The sequence below is a fragment of the Penicillium psychrofluorescens genome (assembly GCF_964197705.1).
Source record: "Penicillium psychrofluorescens genome assembly, chromosome: 2".
In the NCBI taxonomy this organism is placed as follows: domain Eukaryota; kingdom Fungi; phylum Ascomycota; class Eurotiomycetes; order Eurotiales; family Aspergillaceae; genus Penicillium; species Penicillium psychrofluorescens.
This window is the reverse complement of record NC_133440.1, coordinates 2,571,336-2,594,805: the sequence shown is the minus strand read 5'-3', so window position 1 is coordinate 2,594,805 and position 23,470 is coordinate 2,571,336. Positions and strand designations below refer to the sequence as shown.

The window sequence follows — 23,470 nt, the reverse complement described above, 5'->3', positions numbered from 1 at the left end:
TCAGCGGGCGTTGGATACACTCTTTGGGAACTTGTATATCATTCAATCAATCATTATTCATCTTCATTCATTTGCCCAATGTAGCTTGCCGCTAGATACAGCTGCTAGGTGGGAGTGCTGTCAGGAAAGCCTGGCAGCCTCGAAAATGGCTTCCAGAGCCCTATGTGGTCCCGAGTGCCCAATTTAAAAGGAGAGAGGGGACCTCATAACAAATAAAACCCCGTCCAATGAATGCTGCTAAAAGATAGTCTTAAAAACACGAATGCAATCTACTCGAAGATACCCCTCAAGCAGAATCAACACCAACGCCACAATGGATAGATAGATCCCCAAGACTACCAGCGTCCAGGGCTAATCTACCATTCATCCCTCAATATATCCATCCTAACATTCCCCCATATCCACACCACATCCCACGACATCATCGCACCTCATAAGCATCCAGTGCCTGCTGCACATCACGCAACGACTCCTTATCCCCATACGCATCCATGAGCTGCTGATTCCGGGCGAAGCGCATCTCTTCTTCGCGAGTTCGCTGCTCTCGGCGAGATAATGCGGAGAGGTAGTAATCGTATGCGCCGAACCCTGTCGGAGTAATCCATTGATTAGTATATTGGTCGTCATAACAAACATAGCTAGCCCGGGGAGATGGAGAGGGGGGGGGAGCGGGTGAAACATACCAAGTCCAATTGTGGCGATGGTAGCAATATACCTAATCAAACGCAACATTCGTTAGTTGAGCACGCGACCACATACAGGCACATTGAGAGAGAGAAGTAAATTGAAGTCGGGGATCAGAATATGGGGTGCAACTGAGATGAATCGGGGGCTAGGGGCCAACGTACCACCGCCGCGCGCCGCCAGTCCGGGGTTTGAAGGAGGGTCCACTGCTCGGGGCTGGCCGGTATGAGGGCTGTTTATTCGCGCCGGGGAAGGTGAGATTAGACATGTTGAATCAAATTCATGGGATTGCTATTCAGTCGACTGAGATGGAAGAGTGTAGGTAGGTTGAGAAGGAAATAAGGAAAGGGCCGATTAGTGGTGTGGTGAGGGAGGTGGCGCAGTGTGCCGCCATCCTCGGTTTAAAGGGATGGATTGGATTGTTCGGGGCCGGAATGCGGGATGGAGGCGGGGAAAGTGCCGGGCTCAACTTCCATGACGTGAACTGTTGGGACGGGACCGTGGTACGATTATTATTCTATGCTTGGGAATTGAAGATTGTATTTAATCATTGGTTTGATCATTGTTCGGTTGTTATGGTTATGCCTATGGTCGCGTGCTCACCTGCCTGACTATGAGAGGTTGTACGAGGGTGAGGGAATTCGTTGACAGAGTATGTATTTGCGAAGGGTTGTTTTGATAATTAGAACATCTGTTGTATTCCAATACTCTGGTAAATACTGCAGACAAAGACTAGATCCCACCACACTACATCTATACTCCCCCAGCTCTCGACAGTGGAAAAACTCATGTCCGCACAGCACCCAGTTTTAACGGCCCAGATTCTGTGGCGCAGGAGCTGCCGGGCCCTCCGGAGTCACATACGCCTGATAGGAATTAGCACCCTGACATAAACCCCACAATCTCATGGTCCCCGAAACTCACCCTGGTCATCCCGCCATCCACGACAAAGTCCGTTCCATTGACAAAGCTACTCTCGTCGCTGGCCAAGAACACAACAGCGTGCGCCTGCTCAATGGCCTCGCCGAACCGACCGGTCGGGAAGTGCACTTCGCGTCGCAAACGCTTGGGCTGGTCGTCGCCGAGCCAGTCCTGCAGGAGGGGGGTGCTGTGGACACCAACACCAGTCAGAAGAGTTCATCTCATTTAAACCGGACTTGCAAAACGGAAAACATACTTGAGCGGCGCCGGGCACAGCGCATTGAATCTGAATCCCTCGCGCGCATGAACAATGGCCAACTCCCTCGTCATAGCCAGCACAGCGCCCTTACTAGCCGTATAGGCCAACTGAGGCGTCGCACTGCCCACCAGGGCAACAACACTTGCCGTGTTGATAATACTCCCTCTGGCCTTCTTGTGCCGACGCAGACTTTGCACAGCATGTTTGCAACCGAACCACACGCCCTTGACGTTGATATTATGCGTCAGATCCCAGATCTTCTCGGGGGTGTCCACGGCATCGGCGTCGTCGGCATGCATGATCCCGGCGTTGTTGAAGATCACGTCCATGCCGCCCCAGCTATCCTGCATCTCGACCATGGCCTGCACGTCGGATTCTTTCGACACGTCGCACTTGGTCGACTCGATGCGACCTGCGCTTGGGACGAGCTCCTTCACCTTCGCGACCGCTTTTTCGAGTGCTGGTGGGGATATGTCGGCCATCAGGACGTTGGCGCCTTCGCGGGCGAAGAGGATGCTTGTTTCGAGGCCGATGCCGCTGGGGGAGGTCGTGTTAGAATGAATTGAAGGTGATCGCTAGGGCGTTGATTCATACCCTCCTGCACCGGTGACGATGGCATTCTTGCCTTGAAGACGACCATGGGGAGTAGTAGCTGACATAGTGTTGAACTGGAGAATGGGGTTAACAGTGATTCTCATCAATCGTCGAGGGCACTTGGAATTCACCAGTTCAGTAAATGTACAAGTGGCAGTCAGTTGCAGACCAGAGCTTCCTTACATACCGCGGGGCACGTGGGGGACTTTACGTAATGCGCCAGAAGTGCCGGAGACGGATGGACACCTGATAGCTATGGCGTGGTGTTATCTCTCCCCAGTAGCATCGTGAGACGGCAAGACCCAGCTGGCTGATAAGTGATAAGCAAGACGGTGACCAGCTGGGTTATCTGTTTCGATCCCGGTAAGCCAGTATCTTATATCCCAGAGCACGGACACTGACTGACCGCTCACTCTCCTCTCAGCACCGAGCCCTTCAGCTGTCCCTGACCATGTCGTCTTCAACAGACCCCGAGGTCACCCCCTCCAATGTCGCCGATATCCTCCAAAACGACCGCAGAGTCAAGGTAGCTGGCGTCGATGTGGACGGCATCCTGCGCGGGAAACTCATGCGCAAGGAGAAGTTCCTATCCGTCGTGACCGAGGGCTTCGGCTTCTGCTCTGTGATCTTCGGCTGGGACCAGCATGATACCACCTACTCCCCCGAGCTGGCCATCAGCAACAAGGAGAACGGGTACCGCGATCTGGTCGCCGTGCCGGATCTCAGCAGTTTCCGTCGCATTCCCTGGGAGGACAACGTGCCTTTCTTCCTGGTTACCTTCTTGGATCCCGACACGCGCGAACCAGTCTGTGCGTGTCCACGAGGATTGATGAAGAGCGCCGCGGCAAAGGCGGAGGCGGCGGGGTATCGGGCGATGGCTGGAGGTGGGTGGTACAATGGCATCCACAAGCTCCCCGTGTTGACATTTCACAGCCGAGTATGAGTTCTACCAGTTCCGTCCGCCGGGCGACCATTCCTCGCCGGAGCGCGCTGCGTCCGCCACGGCCAGTTTCCTGCAGACGAACCGCGCGAGTGCGCTGCCTGCACTGACGGAGGGAATGTTCGGATACTCGATCACGCGACCCATACACAACCAGGATTACTTCTATGGCATCTTTGATGCGTGCGAACAGTTCCGCTGCGATATCGAAGGGTGGCATACGGAGAGTGGGCCGGGCGTGTTCGAGGCCGTAAGTTGAAAACTGCAGTGGGCTGGGCGGGCATGGGCTAATCGGCGGTCGCGTGTGCAGGCATTACAATTCGGAGAGGCGAAGGAGATGGCGGATAGGGCGGGGTTGTTCAAGTATGGTCTTTTTGGTCAGGGTAGTGATTCCCAGCTGACTGTTTCTTAGATACGTCGTCAAGGCATTCGGCATCAAGCATGGTATCACGCCGTGTTTCATGGCCAAACCCCGTCAAGGGCTCCCCGGGAACAGCGGACACATGCACATCTCGCTCGTGAACGCAGACGGCTCGAACGCCTTTTTGCGCGATCCCCCGGACCCATCCCCGCCTTATCCCGATCTCGCGCATCTCTCCGATCTGGGACGGCACTTTCTGGCGGGGCTGCTGGACGGGTTACCGGATATCATGCCGCTCCTGGCGCCGACGGTCAATTCCTACAAACGGCTGGTCGAGAACTTCTGGGCCCCCGTCACGGTCTCATGGGGCCTGGAACACCGCGCGGCATCGATTCGGCTGATCACGCCGCCCACCGCCAGCCCCAAGGCCACCCGGTTCGAGGTGCGCACGCCCGGCGCCGACACCAACCCTCACTTCGTCCTGGCGGCCATTCTGGCGCTGGGGTGGCGCGGAGTCGAAAAGAAGCTCGACATCCCTGTGCCCCCGCTGTCCAAGGGCGAGGAAATGGGCGGGGCCAGCGACACGGGTGCGCGCCTGGCCAAGTCGTTGAAAGAGGCCACGGCCACGTTCATGCGGCCGGAGAGTGTCGCGCGGGAGGTGTTGGGTGATGCTTTTGTCGACCACTTTGGAGGGACCCGGGAGCATGAGGTGCGCTTGTGGGAGGAAGCCGTGACGGACTGGTTTGTTTCCCTTTACATGGTCGGGATTACACATATACTAACAATCCTGGCAGGGAGATGCAGCGTTATATCGAGACGGTTTGACAGGATATGATATATGATCGCGTCTAGTGTCCGGTGTAAATAGTGGCAATTTCTTGATTTGCATCACATGTGCATCACATGTAGTAGCTTTCATCATCTCCGGGACAAGTCGGACAGGGATGTCAGCCTGAGGCCATTGGATCAACCGCGGCTTAGGGTTTGACTCGTTCACGGGAGAGTTAGGAAGCCCCCGAGAATCAGGGCTGGCCATACCTCACCCTGCGTCGTGGATGTCATCACACCTGGCCCCCGTTCCTCATTACCAGTCTATAAAACCCCACGGTCGGCCCTGATAGAAAATCGCACATTCGCCAGGCCGAGAGGACTCGGGCTGCGGCGCATCCCGATTGGCAGCACGGCAGATAGGTCAACATCGGCCGAGAGGAAAGGGGAGTTTCCCGCGGAGAACTCGAGTGGGCTGGTCTCCAATGTGAGGCGGTCAACCCTGGCCGAGCTGGTCATTGGCTGGGTTGCTATCGGGTAGGCGGGTGAGCAGAGTAGCCGCGGTTGTTTCTGCTCTGACGTATTCCATCTCCGCAGGTCGGACAGCCGGAGGGGTGGGTGGCAGGGAGTATATAGCTAGGTGATCCGATGGAATCCTATTTTCTTCTTCCAATTACGCCTATCGCTCCCATATCACTTCCCCAAAATGGCCCAAATCGAGTCCCACCTCAAGGATGTCGCCATCCTCGGCGCCATCCCCAATGATGCTCGCAAGATCTTGACCAAGGACGCTTGCGCCTTCCTGGCCATCCTGCACCGCACCTTTAATCCCACCCGCAAGGCCCTGCTGCAGCGCCGCATCGACCGCCAGGCCGCCATCGACAATGGCCAGCTGCCCGACTTCCTGCCGGAGACCAAGCACATTCGCGAGAACGATGCCTGGAGGGGCGCCCCCCCAGCGCCCGGCCTGGTCGACCGCCGCGTGGAAATCACCGGCCCGACCGACCGCAAGATGGTCGTCAATGCCCTCAACTCCGACGTCTGGACCTACATGGCCGACTTTGAGGATTCAACCGCTCCCACCTGGGACAACATGGTCAACGGCCAGGTTAACCTGTACGACGCCATCCGTCGCCAGGTCGACTTCTCGCAAGGTGGCAAGGACTATAAGCTGCGTACCGACCGCACGCTCCCCACCCTGATTGCCCGCGCCCGCGGCTGGCACCTGGACGAGAAGCACTTCACCGTCGACGGCGAGGCGATCTCCGGCGGCCTCTTCGATTTCGGTCTGTACTTCTACCACAACGCCCGGGAGCTCGTCTCCCGCGGCCACGGGCCATACTTCTACCTGCCCAAGATGGAATCCCACCTGGAGGCCCGCCTGTGGAACGACGTCTTCAACCTGTCCCAGGACTACATCCGCATTCCCCGCGGCACGATCCGCGGCACGGTGCTGATCGAAACCATCACCGCCGCCTTTGAAATGGACGAGATCATCTACGAGCTGCGCGACCACTCCTCGGGCCTGAACTGCGGCCGCTGGGACTACATCTTCTCCTTCATCAAGAAGTTCCGCCAACACCCGGCCTTCGTGCTCCCCGACCGCTCAGACGTGACGATGACTGTTCCCTTCATGGATGCGTACGTCAAGCTGCTGATTAAGACCTGCCACCGTCGCGGCGTGCACGCAATGGGCGGCATGGCGGCCCAGATCCCCGTGAAGAACGACCCCGCGGCGAACGACAAGGCCATGGAGAGCGTGCGGGCCGACAAACTGCGGGAAGTGCGCGCCGGCCATGACGGCACCTGGGTCGCGCACCCGGCTCTGGCGGTGATTGCGTCCGAAATCTTCAACAAGCACATGCCGACGCCGAACCAGCTATTCAAGCGCCGCGAAGACGTCAACATCTCCGCCAACGACCTGCTCAACACCAACGTCCCCGGCAAAATCACCGAAGACGGCATCCGCAAGAACTTGAACATCGGCCTGTCTTACATGGAAGGCTGGCTGCGCGGGGTTGGCTGCGTGCCTATCAATTTCCTGATGGAAGACGCCGCCACCGCTGAAGTCTCCCGCTCGCAGTTGTGGCAGTGGACCCGCCACAACGTGACCACTTCCGAAGGCAAGCGCGTCGATAAGGCCTACGCTCTGCGTCTGCTGCAGGAGCAGGCTGATTCGTTGTCGTCGAAGGGTCCCAAGGGGAACAAGTATCAGACTGCGGCGAGGTATTTTGCCGGCCAGGTCACTGGTGAAGATTATGCCGATTTCTTGACTAGCTTGCTGTACAACGAGATTTCGTCGGCTGGTACCGCTGCGAAGCTGTGAGGTAGTGGATCTCGTTGGATACGGAGAGCTTGATGATCATGAATACCCTTTTTTCTTTTTTTTTTTCCCTTACGCTATCGCTTGTTTCCGATGAAGAAGACATGAAGTGATCTATCCCTCCTTGTGTTTATGTTTATGCGCTCGCATTGTTGTACAACAGTCATTGAATTTGCATCAAATAAGTTTACTCCATCAAATTGTCTTTTTCTTATTACCGCTCCATAAAAAAGTTCGAAGTTTACTTCTTGATAATTCCTGACATTGGATTGAGTAGAGATTAGTTTGTCTATCTGAGGGGAGAATCATCTGTTTGGGCAATGCAAGCAAACCCATGCCCTTCTAAAGCTCACTCTGCAGCTAGATCTTCACTTGACTTCAGTCTAGACTGCCCAAGCCTCCTATCCTCCGCCCATTGGGTTAGCTTATCGATCTCCTCTTTCTCATCCCCTGTGGACATTTCGAGGAGTGTCTTCCTGGCATCAATGAAAACCTCCAGGGCATCATCGAATGTTTCATTGAATGTCCAGCCATCTCTTTTCACGAAGTGGTCGATCTCATCGAAGATGTCTTGAACGAGGTTCCAGTTCTCTGCATCTTCGCGATGGCATTTGATCTCGTCTTCTGTAAAGGAGATCGGGCAGTCTCCTTCCATGCCCATCTCTTTCCAGTACCTATAACCCAGAGTTAGAAGGGGGTGCTTCAACAAGTCGAACAAGTGCAGACTTGAATACCTTTCAACATTGACCATCACTCCTCGAAATGGAATAATGCTCCGCGCCCAGGAATCACCGGCAAAGATCAGAGGCCGACGCCTCGTTTTCCCATGATCCAGTTGGTAAAACCTAGCCAGCTCTGGATTCACCTTTTTCGTCTCAAAAAGATAAAGCTGGAGGAGGCAAGACTTGACAATCTGCTGCTTAATCTCGGCTTGCTTCTCCGCATCCAAGTCGGCGTAATTGTCTGGGCGCGTGAATAGAAGCTCTCCCTGATAGTCCACCACGGGAGACGGGCCAGCCTGCAGGAACAGTGGGCCAGCCCATACGCCCTGCCAGTCAATCACGGCTGTGATGTGGTCGTTTTCGACGAATAGATTCGAGACATGGAGATCCTCGTGCCATAATGCGGAGCGAGTAAAACAGTCTTCGAGATCCACGAGTGAAGGAACAACTTGCGAGTACTTGTTCAAAAGCTGGATATGTGCTGCGGGGATATCCTGTTCGCTCGAAACCACCACAATGCCATCTCTGTGCTTCGGTCCGGCATATCTCTCGATGAAAGCTGTCTCGCGCTGGGATATGCTCAGAGCGTAGTCCGTAGGGGTTGTCCCTAAAAAGGTACATTAGCTTATACTTGATCGTAGCGTCTTCTTTACTGTGACTCCGGGGGCTGTAGACACACATGGACCACGAGAGATATCCATCACGGGGCGCTCTTTCGCCCAGAAACTCGCGTTGACGACTGGTCCGATAGTGAATCGCTTTGACACGCTCTCTATTAAGTCTGCGGGCGCTTCGCTGATTATTTGTGCTGGCACAGCGCCCGGGACATTATCGCTTGCAAAGTATATATTCCCGTAACTAGTGACTGTATAAGTAATAGCAGACTGGGGATAATAATGAAGAAAGATAGATGTCAAAATACATACTGTGAGAATGTCACCGATGTCAGTTTCGTCTCTATAGAAACGATCTCTTTCATAACTTTGAGCATCGATTCCATATTCAAGTCGTCCCACACACAACCAAGCCTGGTCCCCAGCGCCTCCTCCATGATGATGTATTCTGATTCCACGGGGTTATCGTCCGTGGCACTCCAGTCGAATACACGGGGAATAGGAACGTTAAGAAAATCCCGAGCCTATCCACACATACATATTAGATGTGTCATCCTCAGATTCGCACAATCAACTCACAAGCTCCATGGTAGCAACCTCCGAGGCGGTCGTGTACAATGCAGGCCCAGCTTTGGGTGTTGGAATGCGAGCCAAAACCTTCTTCCCGTCATCCATAATTAGGCTGAACACTTTATTCGACCGCCCCTCTGCTAGCTTGGTGATGGAGATATAACAACCCGACCCCACTGCTTTGGCAGCGATGTTTTGCAGCGCTGAGACATTGAAGGCCTTGTATCTGTCTCGAAGCTCCTGCTCTTCATTCCAGAGCCAGCGTCCTCCTTCATAGCGGAAGAAGATTTCATTCTCGTGCTGACAAGATGGTTGTATTGGCTTGGCTGAGCTTAATCGCCGAATGGTCACGGTGTGGGGTCTTGTCGAATCAGCTTGAAGAAAGGGTAGGGGGACCGGGCGCAATTCTGTGTAAAGGAGGCCAGCTTTGCGAGCCCCAGCTCTTCCAATGTGAAAGAGCGTCAAACGATACAGGGGAAATCCCATTGTTTAATTCAGATCGTCGGCGGTAAGCTGGAAAGGGATGTCTGACTAGAGGGAGGTTGGATGTCTTGGCATGTGGTTCCTGACAGGGATGCTCGTTATACTAGGTCAAAACGGGGTCTGTATCGGGTAGATGCAGGTAGCTGGGCTACTCGTGAGTTTATTGTATCCAAATCTTAGACTAAAAAGTACTTTTTAATTCAATGGGGATATATATGGTTTAAGGACAGACAGTGGTTAGTCAAAACATGGTTGTGACTTCACATAAATATACATTATTTTGGTTCATCATTTCAATTCACCACCCAATTGCGCACCTGCAATTGACTGCAGACAAAGATTATCGGGACTCAATATCCAATGACATGTGAATAGTCGATGAAGTCTCAAAACGCATCTAATTTAGATGTACTCCCAAGCCATACCCTTGGTGGAGTTGGCCGGGATAGCAAGGGCATCGAAGCCAAGGCAGTCGTTGACATTGCCAGTGGGAACAGTAGCGTTGCGCAGCGCGGCGAAAACCTGATACTTGGTAGCAGCAACGGCGGCGCGGCTACGGAACGGAACAGCAGTCGCGTTCTTAGCCGGAACAGGGCAGGCCATGAAGCCAGAGGCACCCGAGCCGGTGTAGGACCAGTAACCAAAGCTGCTGCTAGGAGTGGGAGGGGTGTACACGAAGGGGCCCAGCGAGGAGCCAGTAGGCTCGTAGGCCGAGTGTGCCTGGGTGAAACGCAAAGCTCCACGGGGGTCGACGTAGATTTCCTGTCCACCAGGGACCTCGACATCCTGGTCGAGGTGTTAGTCATTTCTGGGCTATAATCGTGTGATAGAGGGTGCATACCAAGTAGTGCTCGCCGTAGATCACGGTCTCAGTGGAGTTGGGGCAGTAGGGGGCCACCTCCGAGGGACAGTAAGTAGCAGACTTGCCACCCAGCCAGAAGTTCGAGCCGGCCGCAGTCAGAGGCTCCAGGTGAATGGGAGAGCCGGAGTGGGCCGCGATGACGCTGAAGGCACCATTCGAGCTCTTGGGCGAGGAGTGGTGCGATGATGGCAGAGCCGCGACCAGAGGGACGATGGAAAGAAGTGCGGAAAAGATCATCTTGAACGAAATGTGAAATGTAGAGAGTGGTGGTTTCAACAAGAAAGAGTGTGTCTATTATTGATTTGGGATGAAAACAAAAATAAAAAAATTTAGAGCAGGTGGGAGACGCGATTTATACCTTCTTGCTGTTGTCGGGGCAGTCGCCCTTCCGGGCATGTTTCTCAAGCCGATCAATATCGATCGAGTCAGGTACCAATGACATAGATGGAGCCTAGAAAAATTATATCACTCGTGTGGCTAAGCTTAGCCACTCATCAGGGATCATGCCTCCGACCTCCGCCCTCCGGTGCGGAAAGCTCCACCCCGAAGGCCAAACTTAGCAGCCATATGAGACTAGCTGGAGTCAGTGGCCAATGTCTTGCTGCCTAGATGTCCCATGTATGATCTCAACCAGGGACGACACCCTCCTAATTGGGAAAAGGTACGATTGGCTGTCTCCACCAATGGCAGCGCCCGGGATGGGAATGATCAACCTCTGCAGCGCGGGATTTCGCCACACTAGTCCGGAGGAGCAGGATTGTCAAGATGATCACAGTCGTATTCGGTCCGCTTTGCGCGGAGTGTGCCGTGTAGGTACCCCACGCACGATAGACCGGGCGTAGAATGATGGTACACACGGCTTGAGAAGATGATCGGGCGTCGACCCCTGGGACTGGGCAGTTTCGGACAAATCAATCCGTAGGAGATACGAGTAATGATCAGCAATTGTTGTCTTTGAGAAGTGGGGACGTCTGCTACCTTAGTGTTCCTAGCTCCAGGAGAGAAGAATCTGCCAGAACAAACTGTGCTGCTATCTTCGGTGTGGCTGAACTTTCCGCGGATCCACTTTGTCTCGGGGAATATGCCAGCCTTGACATCATACAATTGAGTTGTGCCTGAAATGGAATGTGCAGTAGCGATCAAGGTAAACTACACGTTGTCGAGAGGCAAACTATTTAGCGAGTGAATTATCCGACCACACTTACTTCACGTGTTAACTATAGCATGGTTAGTGGATCAATTTGATTATTTGAGGAGATATTTGAGCCAGTATAACGAAATTGAACGCATCGTATATATTCGGTATTCATCTGGGACATTCTTGTGCTAAGATTCGGTGTGCGAGGGAAAATGGCACATAATATCCATTGCCACTGGCTTTGCACATACTGAACGAGCCCCATTGAGGAATCACTGGCGTAATTTGCAAAAAAAATCTTCCGAGTGTGCATAAAGAGCGAAATAGAAACCATTTGAGACAAGGCTAGAGCCTGACACCGAGAATAATCCACTTGGTCATGAATCTCACAGAAAGCTCTGTAAACAAGACCCCCATACCTGCCGCATTTCCTAAGACCATGGCGCCTCAACATAGGTATGGTAGCTATTGCTACCCAACCTCCTGGCTTCAGTGAAAGCTGAAAGGTTTCCGTCAGAACACAATATTGGTTCCGTTATTGTGCTCTTCTTCTTGCTCTTCGCGAGGCTCTCCCTCTCACTCCCATCGGCTTAGCGTGCCAAGACAAGAATATCACTGATTCATGCCGGTCCTTCCACAACAGGAATTGTGTCCAGGTCTTTTTCCAGCTCCACAAAACACATGTCATCCGGCAACACCAGATCTTTGAAGTGCTCGCGAGGGAATGGTGTTTCTTCGCCAGTCTTGCGGTAGCCGCGGCGTATGTACCACAGAATCAGATTTTGACGCGTCGAAAGAGCGTTCAACCCGAGTCTCGTGATGCCCCAAGTCTTTTGAGAGTAGTCCTCAGCGTAAGCAACTACCTGGCGTCCAACACCACCGCGCTGGTATTGCTGGTCTACTGCGAGCATGAACAGGCGACCGAGGTCAGCCGCCTTCTTAGAAACGCCGATGCTGGCCACGAGGGTGGCATTGTGGTCGGTGGCCATCAGGAACGCGCTATCTGGGTTGGTGATTATGGCCAGGATCTCTTTGACTTCGATGGAAAAGCGAGAGTTGAGTTCCTCATCCGCGGTCCACTCTTGTCTGCTGTCTTCGGCGCGAAATGCCGATTGCACTAGTTGCTGAACTTGTCCCGCATCGTCAGGGGTTGCAATACGAAAATTGAGGCTGCCGTCGGTCATTTTGATTTGGATAGAGGTTGTTCAGTCATGACGGTGTGTCCATGTCGAGGACTCACTTGCTTACCCCCGAGTTGTTTTCCACGCCCTTATCTGACATGCTCTAGCCCTATTTAGGCAACGCGTTTAAGAGTCCCCTCTTTACTTGGGTCGTGTATTCTATGAACACGGAAAATTAATTATTCTATAGTACTGGAAAAAGCATATTCAATTCTACGTTTAGACTTTTCAAGGTGATTTTAGTTCTCTTCGGATACTTTTCTGACAGCTTAAGCAGCAGGCACACTGAAAAGCATATTCGTCGCCACAAATGCGCTATACCAGAGGTGAAATTGCCGATCGAGGGTTTGGCACCAAAAATATGTCGACCGACAGATGGTGGTACTTGATCAAGATAATTCAGGGCATAATACCATGTTTTGTCGTTTTGATAACTGTACTCAGCCAATGCAGAAGGATAACCTTCGACGATACCTCAAACGCACGCACAAACTGGATATGTGGGAATCGTAGTTTCTGAGAAACTTGGGTTCCTTAAAATCAGCTCTTTTTTCACTCTCTCTGGGTGCGTCTCTATGCTTATGGATTAGGTGTCAAGATCCAGCTCGTGGGACTGTAATCATCGGGTTAACCTTAAATTTGTTAATCTAATCATAGTCAATTATTATGAAGTACATTAACCAATGAACGATATTTTCTAAATGTAATGTCAGAAGTCGGCACTGCTGTCAACTATTGTCTTTGAGAGCGAAAGCTAGAAACTAACGTGTTCAGTATTTTTCAAAAGTTCTAGTTGGCCGACTCAACTGGACTTTCAGCTTGGGCGAGAAATTGAATATCTTAGCATCTCTTCGCTATACTATCCACTCCTTCTCTCACAATATAGAAATTCCCGGATTGTCTTCGATTCTTTATATCTAGGGCTATCTCGATGACAGGACCATCATACACTGTCACGATCAGGCAAACGTTTTCACGTGCCCTGCCATAGGTCTCGACCGCATCGAAACGCCATATGACGTAAAAGTGAAGACATGAACTATCGGCCTAAGTATAGTTCCGAAGTGAGTTATCATTATATTTCCTATTCGGGTAATATGCTCCATCGGCACGGTTGACAGGTTGGTAGTCGGGTAGATCGGGATCGACCGACAACTACCGACTTTTCGGCGACCACTCCTGTGGCAACGTCCCTGAATTACCAATCTTATCGCCCATCCATGGTTACGAAACATACCTACGGTTATCGCTATGTGCATGAATTGGAATAAGCCTCGGCTGATGTTCCGAGGTTCTGGCGCTGCTACTGCTGCGACTACTCTACTGCTACTGGAATGGACCTTTAAAGAACAATTGATGTGATTGCTATGATTAATCAACATTCATAGAGATGATACCTTATCAGCACGGAGAAAGTTCGGTATTCTATCCTATCTGTCTCACATCTTGCTACAGACTCATTCGGCAGATCTGTCCATAATGCGAGCTTACTAGCCCGGGGTTATGCAGGCAGCTAGATTTTATGATTTTCCCTAATCGGATTATGACACTTGCTGGAAACTCGGTTAGCGTGCGGCTCCATCCCAAGGTTTATGTTTCGCAAATCCTTCATAGCGGAAATAGAGACAAGCATAAGGAGCCCCTGGACCCGCTCATTCCTGAGTTCCTGACAAGCCGAACTTTGAGCGTAATCTTACCGATATTCTCTTATGGACGAATAGAGTAATATTGCAGGGCCGGCACCAGTTCCTGTGCTCCACTGCCATTGCCCACCGGGCATAGAATAGGTACACATCAACTTTTATTGTCTCAGCTCAGCTTCCTGAGGTACTCGTTGAGTTTATAAATATCTAAAGACCCGAGATATTGTACTCGCTAATAACTTCCACTCCTTTGGTTCGCAACAAAAATTGATATCTGCTTCCATGTCGGAGCAGCACCAAAAATCCGACGAAATGTCGTCCACTGAATCCCTCGCCAATGAAACCCGTGAGGCGAAATATCAGAAAAGCTACGACACTCTCGCTGTCCCCGAAATGAACGTCCACGAGGCCAGCAGCTCCGAAACACTCAACGCATCTCAGATTCCTACCACTCCATCTCCCAAAAAGAATACAGAATGGGTCATGACGCCGCAAGTCATTCGGAACGCCCAGCGTGACGAAGCAGCCGGCTTCAAACGACGGGAGCTTGGTGTGACCTGGCAGAACCTGTCTGTGGAGGTTCCCGCTGCCGAAGCCGCTGTGAAGGAGAACATGATCTCGCAGTTAAATGTCCCTCAACTCATCAAGGACTTTCGTCGGAAGCCACCGCTCAAGTCGATATTGTCTGACAGCCATGGCTGTGTCAAGCCAGGTGAAATGCTACTTGTCCTGGGTCGACCTGGTTCCGGATGTACCACGCTTCTCAAGATCCTTTCAAACCGTCGTGAAGGATATCACACCATCAAGGGCGATGTGTACTTTGGAAATATGACACACGACGAAGCAATCAAATATCAAGGCCAGATTGTGATGAACACGGAAGAAGAACTATTCTACCCTCGCTTGACTGTTGGTCAAACGATGGATTTCGCCACCAGGCTTAAGGTCCCCTTCCATCTCCCCGATGGAGCCAAAAGCGTTGATGAATATACTGCTGAGACCAAGCAATTCCTTCTCGAGTCTATGGGAATCTCCCATACGGCCGACACAAAAGTGGGAAATGAATTTGTCCGCGGCGTATCTGGTGGAGAAAGAAAGCGAGTTTCTATTATTGAGAGCCTCGCAACAAAGGCGTCGATTTATTCATGGGATAATAGCACTCGCGGTCTAGATGCTAGTACAGCATTGGAATGGGCGAAGGCCCTTCGTGCTATGACCGACGTGCAAGGTCTTTCCACCATCGTCACCCTCTATCAAGCAGGAAACGCCATTTATAATCTATTCGATAAGGTCCTCGTCCTCGACGAAGGAAAGCAGATTTACTACGGCCCTGCCGCGCAAGCAAAACCGTTTATGGAGAATCTGGGTCTGATGTATACTGACGGAGCAAACATTGGTATGATTCTCCTTTCCCGGGAGTCAATTGCTTGATATGCTAACGTTGTGTCGTTAGGTGATTTTCTCACTGGTGTGACTGTTCCGACCGAACGAAAGATCATGCCTGGCTGGGAAGACCGATTCCCCAGAACCGCTGACGCCATTTTGACCGAATACAAGCAGTCGGCGATATACAAGGACGAAATTTCTCTCTATGACTATCCCAACAGTGATGTTGCCGCTGAGCGCACGGAGGCATTCAAAGAATCTGTTGCCTGGGAAAAGTCCAAACACCTCCCCAAGAGCAGTGATTTGACCATCAGTTTCTCGGCCCAAGTTTCTTCCTGCACCCGAAGACAGTACCAAATTCTGTGGGGAGAGAAGTCTACTTTCCTGATCAAGCAGATCTTGTCATGTGTTATGGCATTGATCGCTGGTTCTTGTTTCTACGACTCCCCGGACAATAGCGAAGGCCTTTTCACCAAAGGCGGTGCCGTCTTCTTCTCGCTGTTATATAACTGCATTGTGGCCATGTCTGAAGTCACCGAGTCCTTCAAAGGACGCCCTATCCTGATCAAGCATAAGAACTTCGCTATGTACCACCCGGCTGCGTTCTGTCTGGCTCAAATCATGGCGGACTTCCCTGTGTTGCTGTTCCAGTGCTCGATTTTCTCTGTTGTCATCTACTGGATGGTTGGTCTCAAGCACACCGCGGCTGCATTCTTTACCTTCTGGGCTATCCTCTTCACCACAACTCTTGTTAGTGGATTTATTTCTATTCCTTTCCCTCTTCAGGTTGCCAAATTACTAATGACATACCGATAGTGCATCACCGCTTTGTTCAGAATGATTGGAGCCGCATTCAGCACCTTCGAGGCCGCTTCCAAAATCTCCGGAACCGCCGTCAAGGGCATCGTTATGTATGCTGGTTACATGATTCCCAAGCCGAAGGTCAAGAATTGGTTCCTTGAGCTGTACTACACAAACCCATTCGCCTATGCCTTCCAGGCCGCCATGTCGAACGAATTTCATGACCAACACATTGATTGTGTGGGCTGGAATCTCATTCCCAACGGCCCGGGGTATGAGAATGTTCCTGATGCCAACAAAGCCTGTACAGGCATTGGTGGTGCTACCACCGGTGCTACTTTCGTGACTGGTGACCAATATCTCGGATCCTTCCATTACCACGCCTCCCAATTGTGGCGAAACTACGGCATCCTCTGGGCTTGGTGGGGGTTTTTTGCGGTGTTGACCATCACCTACACCAGTCTCTGGAAGGGTGGAGCGGGTTCTGGATCTTCTCTTCTCATTCCTCGTGAGAGCATCAAGAAGCACCAAGCCCACAGTGATGAAGAGGCCCAGGGTAACGAGAAGGGCGCTCCCCGTACGACCACAGATGAGCCCGTTGGAGTTGAAGATGAGAACCTGGTCCGCAATACGTCTATCTTCACCTGGAAAAACCTCACATACACCGTCAAAACCCCTACCGGAGATCGCGTTCTGCTTGACAACATTCACGGATGGGTCAAGCCTGGCATGCTGGGTGCCTTGATGGGTTCATCCGGTGCAGGCAAGACCACACTACTTGATGTGCTTGCCCAACGCAAAACCGAAGGTACGACCAATGCTTCAACGCTGAAAATTCCCTTTTATCCTTACTGACCCACCTTCCACCTACAAAGGTACCATCAAAGGCTCTATAATGGTTGACGGTCGAGAATTACCCGTATCGTTCCAAAGAATGGCTGGCTATTGCGAGCAGCTGGATGTTCATGAGCCCTACGCGACCGTGAGAGAGGCCCTACAGTTTTCTGCTCTCCTACGCCAGTCCCGCGACACCCCAAAGGAAGAAAAGCTCAAATACGTCGAGACCATCATTGATCTCCTTGAGCTCCAGGACCTCGCCGACACCCTCATCGGCTTCGTGGGCAATGGGCTCAGCGTTGAGCAAAGAAAGCGTGTGACTATTGGCGTAGAACTAGTTTCTAAGCCTAGCATTCTGATCTTCCTGGACGAGCCTACCTCTGGTCTCGACGGTCAATCAGCTTACAACACAGTCCGGTTCCTCCGAAAGCTTGCCGACGTTGGCCAAGCAGTTCTTGTCACCATCCACCAACCCTCCGCGCAGCTCTTTGCCCAATTCGATACACTCTTGCTTCTCGCTCGAGGTGGCAAGACGGTTTACTTTGGAGATATCGGCGACAATGGAGCCACCATCAAGCGCTACTTCAGCAAATACGGTGCCGATTGTCCCACTGAAGCCAATCCAGCCGAGTTCATGATCGATGTGGTTACTGGAGGTATCGAAGCTGTTAAGGATAAGGACTGGCATCAGATCTGGCTTGAATCGCCAGAGCAGCACGCCGTGACTACCGAGCTAGACAGAATGATTGACGATGCTGCAAACAAGCCCCCTGGAACGGTCTCCGATGGCTATGAATTCTCTATGCCTCTATGGGAACAGACCAAGATCGTCACTCAGCGCATGAACGTGTCACTCTTCCGCAACACAAACTACGTCAACAACAAGATGTCCCTACATATCATTTCCGCAGTCTTGAACGGTTTCTCTTTCTGGCGGCCCGGCCCGAGTGTGAGTGCCCTGAACCTAAAGATGTTCACAATCTTCAACTTCGTCTTCGTCGCACCCGGCGTCATCAACCAACTGCAGCCCCTGTTCATCCAACGTCGGGATATCTACGATGCCCGCGAGAAGAAATCCAAGATGTACTCCTGGATCGCCTTCGTCACCGGTCTTATCGTTTCCGAGTTCCCTTATCTCTGCATTTGTGCAGTCCTTTATTTCGCATGCTGGTATTACCCAGTCTGGAGACTTCCACATGACTCGAACCGATCCGGTGCCATTTTCTTCATAATGCTGATCTACGAGTTCATCTACACTGGTATCGGCCAGTTCATCGCTGCCTATGCGCCTAACCCTACTTTCGCTGCGCTTGTCAACCCCCTGATCATCAGTATCCTGGTCCTCTTCAGCGGTGTCTTTGTGCCGTATACCGAGCTTAACGTCTTCTGGAAGTACTGGATGTACTACCTCAACCCGTTCAATTATGTTGTTACTGGAATGTTGACTTTCGGCCTCTGGGGTGCCAAGGTCACCTGTAATGAGGATGAGTTTGCCGTGTTTGATCCGATCAACGGTACCTGCGCTCAATACCTTAAGGATTACATGGCTGGTGAGGGTTCCATGGTCAACTTGATCAATCCAGACGCTACCTCCGCCTGCAAGGTGTGTGAGTACACTAATGGTACTGATTTCTTGAAGACTCTGAACATCAAACACTATTATGTTGGATGGAGAGATGCTGCGATCACCGTTATCTTCGCCATCAGTGGATATGCTTTGGTTTTTGGACTGATGAAGTTGAGAACCAAGGCTTCAAAGAAAGCGGAGTAGAAGAATGGTCAAATCATTGCGTCAATGTGGAGGGGAGTAGGAGGAGAGATGGAAATGGGAAATGAGGAGGCAAGACCTGCAAAAGTACAGACAATAGAGCATGGATTGTAAATAGAGCATAGACAAACACCTAAATGGAGTTTTTGATTTTGACTTACATTTATGCTGGTAAATAGGACGCTTAAATGGCGTCAGACGTAAGCCGTCACTTAGCGTTGTGGTATAAATTGAGATAGTATGACCTGTTTGCTACTTCTAGTGTATCCAATAAATCGTCTCGGAGCCACCCTTCCTTCACTCAGCTATACTCTCATCAACGCTTGTCTTGTCTGCTAGGTGCTGGAAATCGTTTCTTAAAAGTCTTATTTGTTCACGATGCGCATTTTTTCATTTTAAAATTAACCGTAATCGATTAGATCACTTCGGATCGGGATAATATCAAGTCCCATCGACATTCAAGCAAACGAGAACCGCGGCAGATACAACCACGCAATAGAAACATAAAATTACTCCTTGGATGAAGCCTCCTCGGGAATATTGGCCACCGCGCTTTGAAGGGCGCTGGTCAGATCGATGTGGAAGAAGGGACGGTTCATGCCCTGAACGATGGCAGCTTTGCGGTTCCTGACCTTGCTGACGCTGATGTCGTCTGATGACTTGTTTTCTTGACCGTTACGGCTTCCATCAGACCACTCCTCTACTCCGCTAGCGGATACTGCTGTTTTGGTGTTGGCCTCCAAATCTGAAACCTTGGATTGGCGCTGGTTGGTGGAAATTTCAGCATGCGCAGCAGCCGATGAATCGCCCTCAATCTCAGCCACACTGAAGATAGGCTTCCAACGATGGAAACCATCCATCGAGGTCGGGCTCGGGTATCCAAACCCAGCCGCAGCTAGAGCTCTCTTCGTCCACCTGTTGCTGATATGCGCAAAGTGCCATTGCACTGTCCGTGGTGATGCCCAACGGTCCAATTGGTTGCGAACATCTATCAAATTCTGGACGGAAGTGATATCCACATTATTCACAGACGAAAAGTCCAGTATAACGGCTTTTAAAATTGGCAGGTGGGCGTCATGGGCAACTCCATCCTCACCAACCCCAGGACCTTGGTCATTCCACGGTCGGTCACCCGGTCGGAGATAGGTCTGCTGGTTTGTCCGCCTCGTAGTCTGGAAAATGGTCTGCACCAAGGAATCCGTGTAGTGGTTGGCGTTAGGGTAGTTGAATCCCTCAGTGAATCGATAGATGAACACGCCTGGGAATGGCTGCTTCACCTCGATATCTGGATTGGAGCCATCGACATGGTTCATAGGGAGGAAGATAGACCGCTGGTAGTCATTGTCTTCCTGCGGAGATGGAGGGGTTTGAAATCCCGTAGATTTCTCATCGCTGTTTATCAGGTGGTCTCCAACAACCGAATGGACTGATACTCGACCGAGGAAGTGCCCGTGAGCCCGAGCTGTCCGGAAAAGGAAAACTGCCAGCGAAACGCAGATTGTGCAATAGATGCCAATTTCGATGGTAGTAAAAGTCGTGACAAGCACACCAATCCAGAAAATGATGCAGTCAATTGGAGAAACCCTCCAAAACTGATATACAGTGTTCGGCGAGGTAATCAGGTCACCGACAGCGTGGATGATGACTCCTGATAGAGATGCTTGCGGGATATAGAAGAATAGAGGTGGAAGCGCGTAGATGGCCAATAGCACAACAATTGCCGTGATAACTCCAGCTAAGGGCGTGCGGACACCAGCCTTAGATTTGATAGCAGTGCGGGAGAAAGATCCGGTTGCAGGGTAGGCACCAAGAAAGGGACCGAGAAGGTTTGTCACGCCAATGCCGACTAGCTCCTGCGAAGGGTTGATGGTGTAATTATTGACCCTTCCAAACGACTTAGAAATGGCAATATGTTCTATAAGAAGGACAATGACCGCAGCAGGGAGTTGAGACGCGAAAGCGCTGATGATCTTAGGATCCATTTGAGGAACACCAGCGTCTTGGAATCCCCGAGGAACGGTACCGAGAACCGAGAATGCCGGGTTGTCTTTCCGATGCAAGTTCACTGCTGCACTGATCATCGTGTAAAATAAAATCACGAAGACAACGCGAAGTGTCGAGAGAAAGAAAAAGAGCTTAGCACGAAGCGGGTTCTTTCGCGCTCCGTAGTTGCACGCGGACCGGATGGCATATAGCATGGCTAAGGCTGTCAGACCCATAGCGGCGTCAACTTGTGAAGTGGGAAGATAACGAAGACTGTCGATGATAATCATGTAGGTCGATCCATGTGTGTTAAAACTGGCAGTTTCTCCTAGCAATTTGGCTACCTGTCCCGCGGCGATATTCAGTGCGGCTCCTGTCATAAAGGATGAAATGGCTGGCAGTGGAATGAAGTCGATGAGGATTCCAAGCCGAGCAAGCCCCAGGAAACAGACAATACCACCGCTAACTATCGCGAGGGCCTGGGCGATTATGATAGGCGAAGCATCCGGGATTTTATTTTGAACATTCGTAATCACTTCTCCAGTTAACGTTGACATGACTGCGACGGGCTACATGAAATCAGGGTCAGCAGCGACTTCTTGGACTTTCGTCATTTTTTGTCTTAAGCACTCACACCGATAGTGATATCCTTGGATGTGGCAAAAAACCAGTAGATGAGGACCCCCATGAAGGAAGTATATAGACCAAATTCCACGGGCAGATTCGCAAGCTTAGCATAAGACATACCCTGCGGGATGACAACACCTCCCACGGTTATGCCTAGAGTCTCATCAGCGAATTATTTGACTACCATGCGTCAAAACGTACCAGCAATCAAGTCTCCAATCAACCATTGGGTGTTGTAACGACCAATCCAGCGCGTAAAGGGGAATAGATTATAGAAATACAAGCCAACATCAGAGAGTGATGGAGTGTGTTCGCGGATCCACTCGCCGCTGGACGGCTCCAGCTCCTGGTAGGGGGATGTGTCCATAGTGCCAACAGAGAATGCCGACTCTCCACGTGTGACCGGGTCAGTGGCAGCAGCATCTTCGTAGGCAACCAGCTTGATCCCAAGGCCCTTGGCTAGAGCATGCCCAATTTTAGTCGACATTTTCTCTCCCATTTTTTCTGAGGCGCTGGACGAACGGGCAGCGCACAGCGAACGTAGAAATCGAAGCAAGCTGTAGGTGTCGCATCCAGAATAGTCAAGGGAGGAAGCGACATATATACCGGGATGCCTATGTTGGAAGGTAAATCTCGCTAAGTACGAACTTAGATTTTGGTGGCGTCTTGCGTGATCGGGAACCAGAAAGATGCCATGTCAAAGTGTCGTCAAAGTGTTACGGATGGTTGAGTGTAAGCCGCTCGTACAACGATCTAAAATAGGCAAGAATAGGCAGGAATGGACAGCGATTGAACGCTTCCTCTGTACGCCACATACTGTGAACAGTTTCAGCCAACACGTGGTGGGGAAAGCTCTACCACATTATTCTGTACGCAAACTTCTGCAAGCGAAGCATGGGCATTGGTTGCCGCATTCCTTCAACGCTAAAGCGAAAGACCCTGGTCCATATATTATTTACGGGCGGCAGAGATTGGGGTTAATTGGTCTGTAGCACTGGGCGATGAATGATGCCATCAGCCTGAAAATCGCACCATTTGCAGACCCACTCGAGTGTTGTTGACAAGTGGGGGGTCCCACAGAGCTTATTCCCAATTATATACGAGAAGCTAATTGTGATCAAGATGTTGCTCGCTACATTCGTCCCGATTTCTATCATTACCGATCTAGCCACTAACAAGCACCAGCTTGGCATTTGTTAATCTGTTCTAATTATGACACATTCGCATTATCTCAACTACTACGGTTCATTTGCGGCCTCCCTATTCTACGTTCGAGAATACCCGAGGGAACGTGAGTTTCAATGCAATCAGGGGCCAACAGCACGAGCATTATCAGCAGAAAGATCCTTTGTTCCCTCGGAAATACTTGAATAAACGTAGGAAATTGAGATATTCTACTATAACAAGCTCATTCCGCTAACAGCCTCTCTCATATGAATGGGCTTCAGACGAATGATAGGTGTCTCATTAAGCTCGGACCACAGTCAATTTTTCAAAGGCATCTTCAACTGCACGTATCGCCAGCTTCGCGCTTTTAGCTCAAACCGTCGATGTGATGCCTGGTACGAGTCTTTCGTCGCCAAAACTCCGAGATAATATTTCCTGGAAGGTTAAACATCCGCTCATAGCTCCATTTCACGATGTTCTAGGCAAATGGCATCCACGTAAAACCCAGTTATAATGCTAGAGGACTCCTAGATATGGTGAGAAACTGTCTTAAATCCCCACAGATTTTCGTGGCTGACCTGTCCTGCCTCTGATCCCGTGACCGTTAGCGAGGTTCGGGCAAACTGACCAAACCGAAGCGATTCGACCTAGCAAATCTTGCAAATTTGAAACTATATTTGTCTAACGTTCCACTTGCTGTTGACTTTGTAAAGAGACGGTCTGTCATTGACCAAGATCGATTGCTCGTGTAGCGAATAATCGTCTCGTTCATAAGTTGCGGAACTTGGGCTATATTTATCTTGTTTATTAACTCATAAACTTATATTATAATAGCAAT

The 23,470-nt window shown here is 51.1% G+C and overlaps 9 protein-coding genes across 9 annotated transcripts; 3 read left to right on the top strand and 6 right to left on the bottom strand.

Moving 5' to 3' along the window:
* Positions 1-421: 421 nt before the first annotated feature.
* Positions 422-767, bottom strand: PFLUO_LOCUS3176 (uncharacterized protein; the record flags this gene model as incomplete). Its single annotated transcript, XM_073780394.1, has 3 exons — positions 422-588; positions 684-715; positions 760-767. 3 exons carry the CDS (start codon positions 765-767, stop codon positions 422-424), a joined length of 207 nt encoding a protein of 68 aa, XP_073637253.1.
* A 726-nt stretch (positions 768-1,493) lies between these two features.
* Positions 1,494-2,523, bottom strand: PFLUO_LOCUS3175 (uncharacterized protein; the record flags this gene model as incomplete). The annotated part of the gene is made up of 4 exons (XM_073780393.1): positions 1,494-1,550; positions 1,609-1,792; positions 1,862-2,401; positions 2,459-2,523. The coding sequence occupies 4 exons, from the start codon at positions 2,521-2,523 to the stop codon at positions 1,494-1,496; spliced, it is 846 nt and encodes a 281-aa protein (XP_073637252.1).
* A 386-nt stretch (positions 2,524-2,909) lies between these two features.
* Positions 2,910-4,584, top strand: PFLUO_LOCUS3174 (uncharacterized protein; the record flags this gene model as incomplete). The annotated part of the gene is made up of 5 exons (XM_073780392.1): positions 2,910-3,342; positions 3,392-3,648; positions 3,709-3,761; positions 3,811-4,500; positions 4,554-4,584. 5 exons carry the CDS (start codon positions 2,910-2,912, stop codon positions 4,582-4,584), a joined length of 1,464 nt encoding a protein of 487 aa, XP_073637251.1.
* A 649-nt stretch (positions 4,585-5,233) lies between these two features.
* Positions 5,234-6,853, top strand: PFLUO_LOCUS3173 (uncharacterized protein; the record flags this gene model as incomplete). The annotated part of the gene is made up of 1 exon (XM_073780391.1): positions 5,234-6,853. The coding sequence occupies one exon, from the start codon at positions 5,234-5,236 to the stop codon at positions 6,851-6,853; it is 1,620 nt and encodes a 539-aa protein (XP_073637250.1).
* Positions 6,854-7,199: 346 nt separating this feature from the next.
* On the bottom strand, positions 7,200-8,861 carry PFLUO_LOCUS3172 (Phosphotransferase enzyme; the record flags this gene model as incomplete). Its single annotated transcript, XM_073780390.1, has 5 exons — positions 7,200-7,524; positions 7,585-8,179; positions 8,252-8,430; positions 8,499-8,710; positions 8,766-8,861. The coding sequence occupies 5 exons, from the start codon at positions 8,859-8,861 to the stop codon at positions 7,200-7,202; spliced, it is 1,407 nt and encodes a 468-aa protein (XP_073637249.1).
* A 780-nt stretch (positions 8,862-9,641) lies between these two features.
* PFLUO_LOCUS3171 (uncharacterized protein) lies at positions 9,642-10,338 on the bottom strand (the record flags this gene model as incomplete). The annotated part of the gene is made up of 2 exons (XM_073780388.1): positions 9,642-10,025; positions 10,081-10,338. The coding sequence occupies 2 exons, from the start codon at positions 10,336-10,338 to the stop codon at positions 9,642-9,644; spliced, it is 642 nt and encodes a 213-aa protein (XP_073637248.1).
* Positions 10,339-11,859: 1,521 nt separating this feature from the next.
* PFLUO_LOCUS3170 (uncharacterized protein) lies at positions 11,860-12,423 on the bottom strand (the record flags this gene model as incomplete). The annotated part of the gene is made up of 1 exon (XM_073780387.1): positions 11,860-12,423. The coding sequence occupies one exon, from the start codon at positions 12,421-12,423 to the stop codon at positions 11,860-11,862; it is 564 nt and encodes a 187-aa protein (XP_073637247.1).
* Positions 12,424-14,345: 1,922 nt separating this feature from the next.
* PFLUO_LOCUS3169 (uncharacterized protein) lies at positions 14,346-18,858 on the top strand (the record flags this gene model as incomplete). Its single annotated transcript, XM_073780386.1, has 4 exons — positions 14,346-15,459; positions 15,517-16,199; positions 16,266-17,058; positions 17,126-18,858. 4 exons carry the CDS (start codon positions 14,346-14,348, stop codon positions 18,856-18,858), a joined length of 4,323 nt encoding a protein of 1,440 aa, XP_073637246.1.
* A 506-nt stretch (positions 18,859-19,364) lies between these two features.
* Positions 19,365-21,952, bottom strand: PFLUO_LOCUS3168 (uncharacterized protein; the record flags this gene model as incomplete). Its single annotated transcript, XM_073780385.1, has 3 exons — positions 19,365-21,407; positions 21,473-21,618; positions 21,667-21,952. The coding sequence occupies 3 exons, from the start codon at positions 21,950-21,952 to the stop codon at positions 19,365-19,367; spliced, it is 2,475 nt and encodes an 824-aa protein (XP_073637245.1).
* Positions 21,953-23,470: the final 1,518 nt, after the last annotated feature.